General features: G+C 39.7%; 1 protein-coding gene across 1 annotated transcript; it reads left to right on the top strand.

The window, feature by feature from the left end:
- The first annotated feature begins 89 nt into the window (after positions 1-89).
- On the top strand, positions 90-11,930 carry eif3c (eukaryotic translation initiation factor 3, subunit C). Its single transcript, XM_018749806.2, has 23 exons — positions 90-212; positions 944-1,062; positions 1,153-1,218; positions 1,342-1,531; positions 1,616-1,741; positions 1,923-1,971; positions 2,970-3,079; positions 3,626-3,753; positions 4,325-4,475; positions 5,369-5,472; positions 6,289-6,430; positions 6,605-6,730; positions 6,853-6,946; positions 7,056-7,243; positions 7,402-7,626; positions 7,722-7,913; positions 8,634-8,805; positions 9,075-9,234; positions 9,430-9,495; positions 9,597-9,684; positions 9,840-10,005; positions 10,171-10,212; positions 11,407-11,930. The coding sequence occupies exons 2-23, from the start codon at positions 962-964 to the stop codon at positions 11,481-11,483; spliced, it is 2,763 nt and encodes a 920-aa protein (XP_018605322.2). The 5' UTR covers positions 90-212; positions 944-961; the 3' UTR covers positions 11,484-11,930.
- The last annotated feature ends 585 nt before the right edge of the window (positions 11,931-12,515 follow it).

Here is a 12,515-nt window from a genome sequence, read left to right as displayed (position 1 = left end):
TCGTTTCGAGTTTTGTAGTTTTTTTTAAAAAGAAAACTACAACGACCACAACCTACCAAAAAGGCATCTTTTCTACTTCCGCTTCCGTTCACAACCGGACCGCTATACCCGGCGCGTGGAGCACGCAGTCCTAACTGCAAAAAAAAAAATCACGCCGTATGTTCGGAACAGAGTAAAGTTCAAGGTTTCACAGTTTTGTGCAGAAAAAACAGGTGAGATTAAGTGAGAATAACCGGTTGTGTTGGAGGTGCGAGTGTATTTGTTAGAGAAAGCAGTCTGTTTGTACGACGCAGTGGCGGAGCGTGCGGCCTGTGCGAGGCCTCGACCTCCCGCGCGCGCTGAGCTGTGCTCTGTTTTGCAAAACGATTTTAAATGTGAAAGTATTATTTGCTTTAGGCTTCCACAGGCGATGGAGCTACATTACAGAATGGCTTGTAATAGTTTAGTTTTAAAAGGCTTCTCAGTGACTTTAACTGTATTTCTTAGGCCAGTCAGTCTTCTACCGTTGCGTTGCAGGATGTTTCATCATTCTTTCAAATTCATAATAATTCCTACTTTTTCTTCAGTTCTAAAACCTCTAACCAATTCTGCACGACGTGACAAAAGATGGTTTTTTTATTAGCTGACATTTCAATAATATGGGGTTTCCGGCTGTTTTCAGTGCCGTCATGTTTGCAGTTTGATAAGATCTCTTAAGTTTCCCACACTGACGCGGTGCTTCTAAACAATTATTTTCCAAGAAATATTCACGTGGCACCTTAAATTATGTGAATTTATTATTATTAAGATATATTCACATTATTTTGTGTGTTCTCCTGACATGACTGACATGATTTCACCCATCTTGAGTCTTTGACGAACACAAAACTCTCAGCTACAGGTAGTGATACAGGTCAAAATAAAAAATGGGACTCTCAATAATCCTTTTTTTTCCCCTGTGCAGAACACAGTTCTTGCAGCGATGTCTCGTTTCTTCGCTACGGGTTCTGACAGCGAGACAGAGGAGTCATCTTCCGGGGATGAGCTCACTCCCAAAGGAACTGGAACTACCTTCACCAAGCAGTCAGTATTGGGGTTTTTTCCCCTCTCCAATAAATTCAGTAATTTTATCCTTCGTTGCAGCCTTTTAACCCAGTCGCGTTTCCCTCTCAGGTCTCTCCTTCTCAGTGATGATGAAGAGGACACTAAGAGAGTTGTGCGTAGCGCTAAGGACAAGAGGTGACAATTTTAACTCCAAGCTATTTGTCGATAAATTGGAGACACATTGACCTCTTCCACCGTTTTCTCCCAGTAAAGCTACCTTTGTCAGCTCATTCATATAATGACTGAATAATTTTCCAGGTTCGAGGAGCTTACGAACCACATCAAGACCATCAGGAATGCCATGAAAATCCGGGACATGTCAAAGTGCTTGGAGGAGTTTGAGCTGCTCTGTCGAGCCTTCCTCAAGAGTAAAACAATTGTGGACAAGGAGGGGATGCCTAAATTTTACATCCGACTCCTGGCTGACTTGGAGGACTATCTCAACCAAGTACAAAAGTTTAACGTATTTTCGTGGTGTGTATATAGAGAATGCTTAGAGAGATGCAATTCTAACTGTATATTTCTCCAAAAGCTTTGGGAAGATAAAGAAGGCAAGAAGAAAATGAACAAGAACAACGCGAAAGCCCTCAGCACCCTCCGTCAGAAAATCCGCAAATACAACCGGGACTATGAAAATGAAATTACCACCTACAAGGAGGTTAATAATTACAGCTGTTTTTGCAAAATTTAAACATTGGTCTTTTTTTTTTTTTTTTTTTCTTTTTTGAAATTTTAATTGTGCCAATTCATAAGGTAGCTGTTTGGTACAATAGTAGTGATAAGTGTTATCGCACAGACTGTAATTGTGCATTGTTCTGATTTGTGCTCTTCCCCCTCAGAATCCAGAGCAGTCAGCAGATGAGGAAGAAAAGGATGAATTCTCATCAGGTGAGGTGTTTTTCTTACTTGATATCTTTGGCTGTACCTAAAATGTTGTTCTGTGTATAGTTCAGTACTTTGATGGTAAATATTAATGGTAAGAACTGAATTGCATAACATTCGTTTTGACAATGTATTCTTTACGCATTGTAGTTAGAGCTGCTGCCTTTGGAACCAAAAGGTTGCAGGTTTGAGTCTCACCTGCAGCTGTAGTACCGTTGAGCAAGGTACTTACCCTAGATTGCTCCAGTAACATTACCCAGCTGTATAAATGGGTAAAATAATTGTAAGTACCTTAACGTTGCAAGTCGCTTTGGAGAAAAGCGTCAACAAAATGAATTAATCTGAGTTGTTAGTGTTTTGTATACCTGTACACTGGCTTCTGATTTTACAAACACAGTTCAGGCGGGAAGGCTTTAACTCAATTTGTCAATGCATTTAATAAATATTAATAATTGGAAAAATATTCAAGTAATGACAGTAATGTATAAGTGATTTTGAATGTGGCGGTCTTAAGCCTGCAGTTGAAGGTTTCCATAGTGGTTCGGCTATTGTGGACTTGGTTTTTGATTTGGTAATTTTTACATTGATATGGGACAAGCGGTTCAGAAAATGCGCGTGTGTGTGTGTGTATTAATTGTATTTAAGATTTTATGTAACTTAAGTTTATGAGCACATCTTGCGGAAAAAATTGTGCTCATTATGAGACAACTGGTAGCATAGTGGCTAAACCTTCTGAGTTTAGTTCTGAAGATCACAGGTTCAAATCCCACCTCCAACTGTAGTACTGTTGAGCAAGGTAGTTGCCTTGCTCTAGTGAAATTACCCAGTTGTGTAGATGAGTAAATAATTGTAGCTCGCATAACTAAATAGCTTTAGAGGGAATTGTCAGTGAAATAAGTCAATTATGCAAGTGAAACCTTTAATTAGTGTGTTTGTGCACTCCTCCCCAAGAAGTCATGCCATTGTTTCCTGTTACACTCTTCTCCCTGGTTGTTAATCCTCAGAGAGTGAAGAGGAGGAGAAGGGAGAGGAAACTAAGAAAAGTTCATTCCTGAAAAAGAAGCCTGCAAGTGAGTCGCCTCCAGATGCCAAGAAATTCCTGAAGTCAGCAGTGGTAAGAAATGAGAGGGCATGGATTTTTCAAGTAATGAAGAATTAAAGAACAAAACGAATTGTTATATCTTTAGCTTGGAAATTAAGTTTATGTTAGTAGGATTCTTTTGGCTCATTATTTCCTGTAACAATCTAAGGTTTTTTTTTTTAAACAAGCATTTTCAGCTTCTTTGTGGATCCTTGGTGGCTGAGTTCAGCATGGTTTTGTTCCAGATAGTAGTGAATAAGTGGATTCAATTTAATATCCTGTCAGCTTATCTATTTAATTCTGAGATCTTAGAAGTATAAGTAAGACTGGAGAAATCATTCAGACTCAATCCTTAAAAACCAAATCTGAAAACCTTGTACTTTATTTTTAAAAAAAGTATTGGCCATGTTCAGTAATTATAATTTGTAGAGAAATTGGGGATTACTAAGTGATCTGTAGTTGGAATCACTGTTTTAACCACAAAATATTTTTTCCTTTTTTTAAATACATAACTTACTGCTTTGGGTGACATTTTGTTCCCCTTTGCCTTATGACCACGCCATCTTTCAATCAATTCAGGATGAAGAGTCGGACAGTGAAGATGATGATGAAGATGATGAGGACTGGGGTTCTGATACGGTGGAAAGTGCTAGTGAGAGTGATGATGTGGACAAGAGTGCCTCGCTGGCTGTTGTCTTCCTTAAGAAGTGAGTTCATACCTTTTTTTGCTTTCCACTCGTTTTTTTCATTGATTCTTTTTTCCAGCCAGTAAAAATAATTGTAAGGTTATGGAGCCTGACAATGTTACACTTTAGTCTTGATTGGCAACTGGAAATTTGTCTTCATGAATTCCTGTTTAGTGAATGTTTTTGACTAACGTACCCCATAATATTTGCACTGTTTCTGATCTTGTTGCCGATCACGGGCGCTCATAAAACATGGACGCTATAAATGCTGAGCAAGTTGAATGTCGGTGTCACACACCTATTATTTTTGAGAGCGTTTTACTGCCAACTAATGGTAGTATGTGGGAAATACAGGTGACATTCACGGCTACAATTTTTTTTAAACAAATCAACAAAAATGTTTCTACCCGAAAATATGTAACATTTGTCGCACAAGGATCCAGTGTGTTTTGTCAGTTTGTGTATTTTCTGAAGGTGTACTGTAATTTCATTCTTGCTGCTTCATTGTCTTTTTAAAAACAGTTTATCCTGTTATAACTGGATACCCTCCGTGTCTGTTTAAACAATATTAAACTAGTTCTTATTTTCTCAGGCCTCTGGAGGGTGAAAAGCAGTCAACTGATAAGGTGAAGAGAAGGAAAACGAAGGAAAAAGTACGGCAGGATGAAGATGCTGATTTGGAGCCTGGAGATGTTGAAGGTTCAGGATGGGAAAAGGTTAAAGGAGGTGTACAACTGGTCAAGGTCAGTGGGCACATTGTAAAGTTCGAGGTGCAGTCAGAGAATGGTCTTTTTTCTGTTTCTCAGTCAAAGTTACCTCACTGATTGTCACTTTATTCAAAACTGGGTAACTTTGGCTTCATTTTTTTTAATTGCTTGAAGATAATTCTTTTCAACAATGTGTGCTGAATGTGGTGGTTTATTTCATATAAGTTGCATTTATCATAAGTATTGCGTTGACTACACAGAATTTTTTTTGAGGTTAAAGCAATACTGTTAGTCCTCTAGTGAAATGGTTTCTGAGTCTTCAATCTGTTTATTTGTTAATGCATTGAGGAAATGGCTTAAGGACATAGAAGCCCTGCTCCAGTCTAGAAGTTACCCAAAATAAATAACTATGCTTACATAATTTAGACAAAGTAAAATTAGCTAGCTGTCACTACCAGGCTGAAAGAATCAATCTATCATGGTAATAGTTTTTCTTTGAGGAAAAGATGTGCACCACTGGCTTAATTTCCTTGGCTTTCCTTGTTGTTTTCACTGTAGCTGGTAAAAGATCAGGTCATAATTTAAAAAAAAATATATTTTAATTTAGAGTGTTAAAACTTGCTTAAAAATTTGACTTTTTTTTTTAATTGCCATTATTTACTGGTGCTAGGTATGCAGAAAAGAAATGAGATTTTAGGTTGATTATGTGAATTCGAATAGCTGTCATACAGATTAAGGAATTTGTTCATGCAAAATGTGAGCCTTCACCGTTTGCTCAGGTGCAACTATGTTCTTAGAATAAAATGGTAGAAAAATGTTCACGTTGTAAGGCCGTGTTTCTGTAAACGTGTTTGAATATATATGGAAACCTTGTCTGAACCTGGAGATGAGGAAATCATACTAAATCAGTTCCCATATCTCCTTTATAGGAAAAGCCCAAGATGTTTGCTAAGGGTACAGAGATCAATACTGCAGTTGTCGTCAAGAAGCTCAATGAGATCCTACAAGCCCGGGGAAAGAAGGGAACTGACAGGTAAAGCAGTTCCCCTCTAACATTTGTCTCTTAATGATGATCCCTTTGATATTAATATTAATTTGGTCATAAAAATGGAATGTCTGCTCTTTTTAACCAGGCTGTGTAGATGACATGTAATTTTGTGTACTGCAGAGTGTGTTCCCAGCTAGCAAGCTTGCTGATTTTTTTGCACACAGCTGCTTGTATCAGGGTCTGTCTCAGGAATCAAAGATAAATTACATCAGTGTTGATTTGGTACATAGCCTTAAACAAGAGTTTTGCTATCATCGTTACCATTTTACTACTTATATATAGATATGTTCATACACAGTAAATATTTTAAGTGAAATTATGGTGTCTGGACAAGTGCTTGTCATGGTTACCGACAAAGTTTAATTTTACTCTTCCATGATGTCTCAAGAAGATATAGTAAAAAATAAGACAAGTAAATGTTTCATCTGTTTTGTTTGTCATATGTTCCCTCCCATACCTTAAAAATTCTGCTGTTTTCGCTGTACTTCCTATAACACAATGTGTTCTCATTACTGTTGCAGGACCTTGTTGAAAATCCTGAGTTAAACTGGTTTTTCATTTAGAAAGGCATTAAAGGGCCTAAAATGCAGAAATTGTATTTTCTGAGATGTCACTTTGGAAAAAAGCATCTGCTAAATGAATAAATGTAAGATGATGGCAATGTTTTGGGTAAATCATCATGTCTGCCACCATTGTCAGCAAAAATACTGACATTGTCATTACTTGAGCAATTTTACCTTTGGGTTTTGCTTAAAGATCACAAGACAGACCGATTAACTGTTTAATACCCCCCCCCCCCAGGGCTGCTCAGATTGAGCTCCTCAGCGCTCTGGCTGGAATCGCTGCTGAGAACAACTTGGGAGAGGGAATTCTGGTCAAGATCAAATTCAACATTATTGCATCCCTTTATGACTACAACCCAAACTTGGCAGCTTTCATGAAGGTGTGTGTCACTTTTTGACTTCTGTCTTCATTTTTTTTCTCCAGATGATATATCTTGAAGCTGCTCCTACAGCTGGAGTCATACCAGGAAAATGAACTTGTTTTTTTTTAAAAAAAAAATAAAATTACCTCCTTATTCTAAACTGCTTGTTGCCATTGTTTTCTCTGTTTTCAGCCTGATATGTGGAAGAAGTGTTTGGACTGCATTGATGAACTCCTGGATATTCTATTTGACAACAGTAATATTTTCATTGGGGAAAATATTGCAGAAGATAGTGAAAATCTTAACATCTCTGAACAGGTAAGTCTAATGTGACTGTCCAATACTAGTTGTCTTTGCATGCTACCAAGTACCATGTTTAACAGGCATGATCAGTGTACAGTTCATGAAAGCATACTGTTTACTTCCCTTCACCCTTCTAGCCATTCAGAGTTAGAGGCTGTATTTTGACTCTTGTTGAAAGGATGGATGAGGAATTCACAAAAATCATGCAAAACACAGACCCTCACTCTCAGGGTAAGATCCATGCCTTCTCAGTGTTTTCTGCTTCTTATTTCAACTAGTGTTTGCCTGGGACTTCCATGTTTCTGTCCTATTCACTTGATTCTCCTTTATGTTCTTTCAGAGTACGTGGACAATCTGAAGGATGAGGGCCGTGTGTGCGCCATCATTGACCGCCTGCTGCAGTACCTGGACAACAAAGGTAGCACAGAGGAGGTGTGCAGGATCTACCTGCGCAGGATCATGCACACTTACTACAAGTTTGACTACAAGGCTCATCGCCGGAGCTTGGGGTTGCAGGGAGAGTCAAAGGTGAGTTTTTGGGCTAAATGAAAAATTATCCATGATCTATGGTTCTTAAGAAAAAGGTGTGATTAGTACTTAGTGCATGTTTTAGCTTTTACTCCAATAGCTACTGGTTTTAAGTGGTTAAATGAGCACTGGCTGGAAAGTGGTTCTGTGCTGTGCAGTCTGAGCAGGACCAGGAAGAGAGTGAAGGCGAGGACAGCGCTGTGCTGATGGACCGCCTCTGCAAGTTCATCTACGCCAAGGACCGCACTGATCGCATCCGCACCTGTGCCATCCTGTGCCACATTTACCACCATGCCCTCCACAGCCGGTGGTATCAGGCCCGTGACCTCATGCTTATGAGTCATCTGCAAGACAACATCCAGCACGCTGACCCGCCTGTGCAGGTACACAGTTAAGATTTGTCCCTTTTAGTGTGCAAAGTTAAGGAGAGGACAGTTGGACAAATGTTGTTCTTGTTTTCTTTTCCCCTCTCTTGCAGATCCTGTACAACCGCACTATGGTGCAACTGGGCATTTGTGCCTTCAGACAGGGCATGATCAAGGATGCCCACAATGCGCTGCTCGACATCCAATCCAGCGGCCGTGCCAAAGAGCTTCTTGGTCAGGGTTTGCTCATGAGGAACATGCAAGAAAGGAATGCAGAGCAAGAGAAGATTGAGAAGCGGCGACAGGTATCTGCTTGTGGCTCGTCCTGATTGGTTCAGGTGTTTGACAGATTTTTGGGACATTTTCTTGTTTAGCAACATCGTTGAGTTGTCCTGTGTGACAGGTTATTCAGCCAATTTAGCCAAGCGGATATACTGCTTAAAAATAACTTTTTTTCTTAAGTTGACATGTTCCCCCAGTGTGTTTCTAAAAAGCCTTTCTTTAGGTGAATTCTCATGTTACAAAGGTAAAGCTACTCCTTCCTGAGCCCCAAACATGATACTTGTTTTTGCCAAAATGTCACCAAATCACACTAAAATGGACATGATTACTTCATTAGTTAGTTCAGTTAGTTCCCAGCAGTAGCAAAGCAGTTTCCCTTTTTTAGTCAAATGTTGTATGGGTGTTTGCTGTGAAACTGCAGATAAAACCAAAAAGTGTTAAAATCTGTCACCACATTGTAACATTGTTAGTCTTAATAAACTTGTAGTTGTACAAAATTAATAAACATATAATGCTAAACATCTAAGAAATATATTGTAACTGTAATAGTGAAACCATTAAACACCAATATAGAATACACACATAAATGCCCTCACTTATTTGTTTGTGGGTTTTCTGCCACAGTCCAAAGATGTTTCAAGTGAACCGATTTACCCCTACTGTGTGTGTGTGTGTGTGTGTGTGTGTGTGTGTGTGTGTGTGTGTCCTTTCACTGAGGTTCTCTCTTCCACTCTGTGTGCTAGGTACCATTCCACATGCACATCAACCTGGAGCTGCTCGAATGTGTGTATCTAGTGTCAGCCATGCTGCTGGAGATCCCGTACATGGCTGCACATGAGTTTGATGCACGGCGCAGGATGATTAGCAAGCAGTTCCACCACCAGCTCAGGGTTGGCGAGAGGCAGCCTCTGCTGGGTACGTGTTGGTCGCTGTTCCAGTGGCCCTGATTGCTCTGGATTCGTCTCCAGGCACAGACCAAGGAGTCTGATAATGTCACCAAACTATTAAATTCTCTACTTTGGAACAAATAGTGTTCTTTGTTAAATAGTATTTTAGAAGACTGAAAAGATTGAAGTAATGTCTCTAGAGTATAACCCTAGTGTTGGATTACATGCGTTGAGGAGACTTCCAGTTGTGGAGGTCGGGAATAATAACCAGTGCATTCATTCTGCGTGTAACATCAGGGCCTCCTGAGAGTATGAGGGAGCATGTGGTGGCAGCGAGCAAGGCCATGAAGATGGGTGACTGGCGCACCTGTCACTCATTCATCATCAATGACAAGATGAACAGCAAAGTGTGGGATCTGTTTCCAGAGGCGCAGAGGGTCCGGGAGATGCTCGTCAGGTGAAGCGGTCAGCTTGTTGCTGGCATTGCCATGTCTGAGGGTGGTGCCCAAACTGCAAAAGCCCTGTTCCTTGGGAAGGGTACAGCGCCAAGAGAGCTGGCCGTTGATTTCACACCACTGATCTAGGAGACTGAGTACCTGCAGTGTTTTTAATTTGTTGTATAAATGTAAACGGTTTAATTTCTCGGTTGCAGGAAGATCCAAGAAGAATCTCTGCGCACTTACTTGTTCACCTACAGCAGCGTGTATGACTCCATCAGGTATAAGGCTGCACTTCATACTTTCACATAACTTGTAGATTTCTGTTTTAACTATGTTTTTGGGCTATATGCTTTGAGACTTGTTCCATTTCCTGTCTCAGCATGGAGATCCTTTCAGAGATGTTTCAGCTAGAGTTGCCTACAGTTCACAGCATCATCAGCAAGATGATAATCAACGAAGAGCTCATGGTAATGCTTTTTTTTTTTTTTTTTTTTTTTTTTTTTTTTTTTTTTTTTTAAATTTAGACTACCAGTAAGCAGAAGTTCAATTTCATTGGCATTCCTGGAACACCCTCTTTGAGTGACATGTGGTAACGGGTTTGGTGTCTCCTGCCATCTCTCAGGCATCCCTGGACCAGCCCACGCAGACTGTCGTGATGCACCGCACAGAGCCGACCTCCCTGCAGAACATGGCCCTGCAGCTGGCTGAGAAGCTGGGTGGACTTGTTGAGAATAACGAAAGGGTGTTTGACCTCAAGCAGGGTGTTTACGGAAGCTACTTCAACAGAGGTAATGACTTTGGTGGTTTTATGCCATATAGCTGCTCCAAAAGGATGAAAGGCTAGAAATGTTGAAAAACATTTTAAGATATTCCAGTATCATGATACTTAGAGACAGAAATAAGTGTTGGGTTTTTTTTTTTTTTTAAATAGGATTTTTTCCTTTCTGTTACAGACCAAAAAGGTGGTTACCAACAGAAGCAAAGCTACCAGAGAGGTAAGTATCTTTCTCAACACTGACTTCTTTTTGGATGCTGATGGTTTGTCCACTGGGGTTTACAGGGCAGTCGTCTGGAAAGATGGTACTTTCTCTCAGCTAGTACTAGTTTGTCCAGTAACCCACAGATCTGCTGAAGCACAAGACCTGCTGCGAAGTTGCTGTGTGTGAGCTGCAAACTTGACTGGAGTGTATTTCAGCCACACCGAATATGTCTGCAGGAGATGCAGTATGTCCTTAAACAGACTAATTTTGGGGAGGGGGTGTCTACTGCCAAATATCAGTTAAACCCAAATGTCCTTAAAATAGGATCAATATGAAACCAAAAGAGCATTATATAAAGTTGTGTATTCTGAAGAATGCTACTCCCATTTAAGCAAAAAACTTTTTGCCGTACAGTATATTAAATTATGCATTACAATATAGAGTCAACTTTATTTTTTCAGTAAGGAAAAAACAATTATATTGCCTGCTGAGAAGAGGAATAATTTCTCTCGTTTCAAGTTTGTTGTCAGTCCTGGCAAGAGGTGGACACTATTTGCTGAGGAGGTGCTAATTCTAAGTGACACAGGCTTTGGTCACCAGATTGGCTTGTCGAAGGCATCTAATGCTGTTTTGGAAGTTTGCTGCTTACAGATGATCTTCTCTCTAGTGGCTTGGAAATGAGAGTAAATATGACAACTTATCAACTCATGTGATTCTTATCATGAAGTCATTAATGAGATCTTACGTGAGACTGCTTGATTTTTCAAGTTGTTGGTCCTTCTCTCCTTCCAATATATCATCCGGAAAATAACAGGGAAGTACCAACAAACTAACTGTAGAATTTTCTGCTAAATGGGGGTCCATTAAGTGGAGGACTTGCAGTACTAACAAGCAAGGTTATCATCAGGGTGCCTAGGAACCAGTGCACTTGTTAATCTGCATTTTTAAAATGTATCTGTTCTCTTTGGAGGCGGTCATAAAAACTGCAATCATGTCCCTGCTTTATCTGTACCATGGGGGTGTTCTCTTGTCAGAAGTCCTTTGTCTCCCTTTTATATTTCTTTTGTCTCCCTCAAAGTATTCTTTCAGTTCAGTTTTTGTGCCTAGCCTGTCAGTCATCTTTTTGTGTGTCCATCCTGTGTGTCGTTACCCTTTCTCAGGATTATACAATATTTGTTCTGCATTAACGCATTTCCCTCTCTCCCTCAGACCAGAAAGGTGGATATCAGCAGAAACAAGGGTATCAGAGAGGTGGATACAGGAGCCAGAACCAGAACGCATACTGAGCTGTCAGAAGATGACATTTGTATCAATGAAGCAGTCCATCTCCATCTCACCCCAGACAGTCATTTTCTCCTCCTGACAATTGTGCCTCTTTGCTTTCAAGGCTGAACTGGTTGCAGTGCTATAGTACCTCTCTTGTTATGTAGCAACACAGCTCCAATTTCAACTAGAGACCAGTAGTTTCATTTTCCCGTTTCATTAGACATATGACTTACTCCTACAAAAAGCCTTATGAGTATTGAAAACTTTATTATGAATCATCTTGATTTTCTTTCTCCAAATAGACATTGATGTTGAGGCTTCAGAATCGTTCGGTTTTTCACTTGCAGTTCTGACACCATTTTATCCAAAACCCTCTTCCCACACTATTGGACATACAGGAGGATTACAGACGTGTCAGAGTTGTCCATTTGCATTGTACCACAAAAGAAATAAATACTTAATAATTACTTTGTGTCCTGTCATTTGCAAGGGTGGTAATACTCTGCAGCCAAGTGATGGCAGAGCAGGCTCATTTAGTCACTACTCATTAGTGTAAATGTACTTACATATTTTAACATTCCCCTCAAGACCTTTGTTTCTCTGTCAGTATTTGTTTTGCCAATTAATCAGTTGAGATTTTTAGGTATTTGAAACTACATGTGTATGTTTTACATGGTGTGACAGGATAGGTGTTTTGTACACCAGGTGTTGCTTTATTTATTTATTTATCTGGATTGTTTAAAACTTGACCAAGTGGTGGGGCAAAGTTCTCCTTTCCCATGAGTCACCTGTTGCATTCCCATAACTTTGTTGATCTTTTGATACTGGTGCTGCTCCAGATAATTTCTCTCAAGGCTATAATTTCTTTCCATTTATACACATTTCTCAAATCAAATTTTAAGATCCAATTAAGGAAAGCAACCCAGCAAATCAGTTGGTACCAATCCAGTTTTATACATGAATATAAATATGGTATGATAGTAAAAGTGGCTGGAGTCTTTGTTATGAAGGTTGTGATTCTGCATTGAATATTTTGGTAAAGAATATGTCAA

Source organism: Scleropages formosus, chromosome 20 (genome assembly GCF_900964775.1).
Source record: "Scleropages formosus chromosome 20, fSclFor1.1, whole genome shotgun sequence".
NCBI classification, from domain to species: domain Eukaryota; kingdom Metazoa; phylum Chordata; class Actinopteri; order Osteoglossiformes; family Osteoglossidae; genus Scleropages; species Scleropages formosus.
This window is presented reverse-complemented; position numbering and strand designations above follow the sequence as displayed.

Bases quoted from the DNA above. Each gene is read 5' to 3' on its own strand.
- eif3c (XM_018749806.2), top strand. From the start codon at position 962: ATGTCTCGTTTCTTCGCTACGGGTTCTGACAGCGAGACAGAGGAGTCA. The intron at 1,532-1,615 runs GTACAAAAGTTT...TTTCTCCAAAAG, and splicing joins TGGAGGACTATCTCAACCAA to CTTTGGGAAGATAAAGAAGG. The intron at 7,627-7,721 runs GTACACAGTTAA...CCTCTCTTGCAG, and splicing joins ACGCTGACCCGCCTGTGCAG to ATCCTGTACAACCGCACTAT.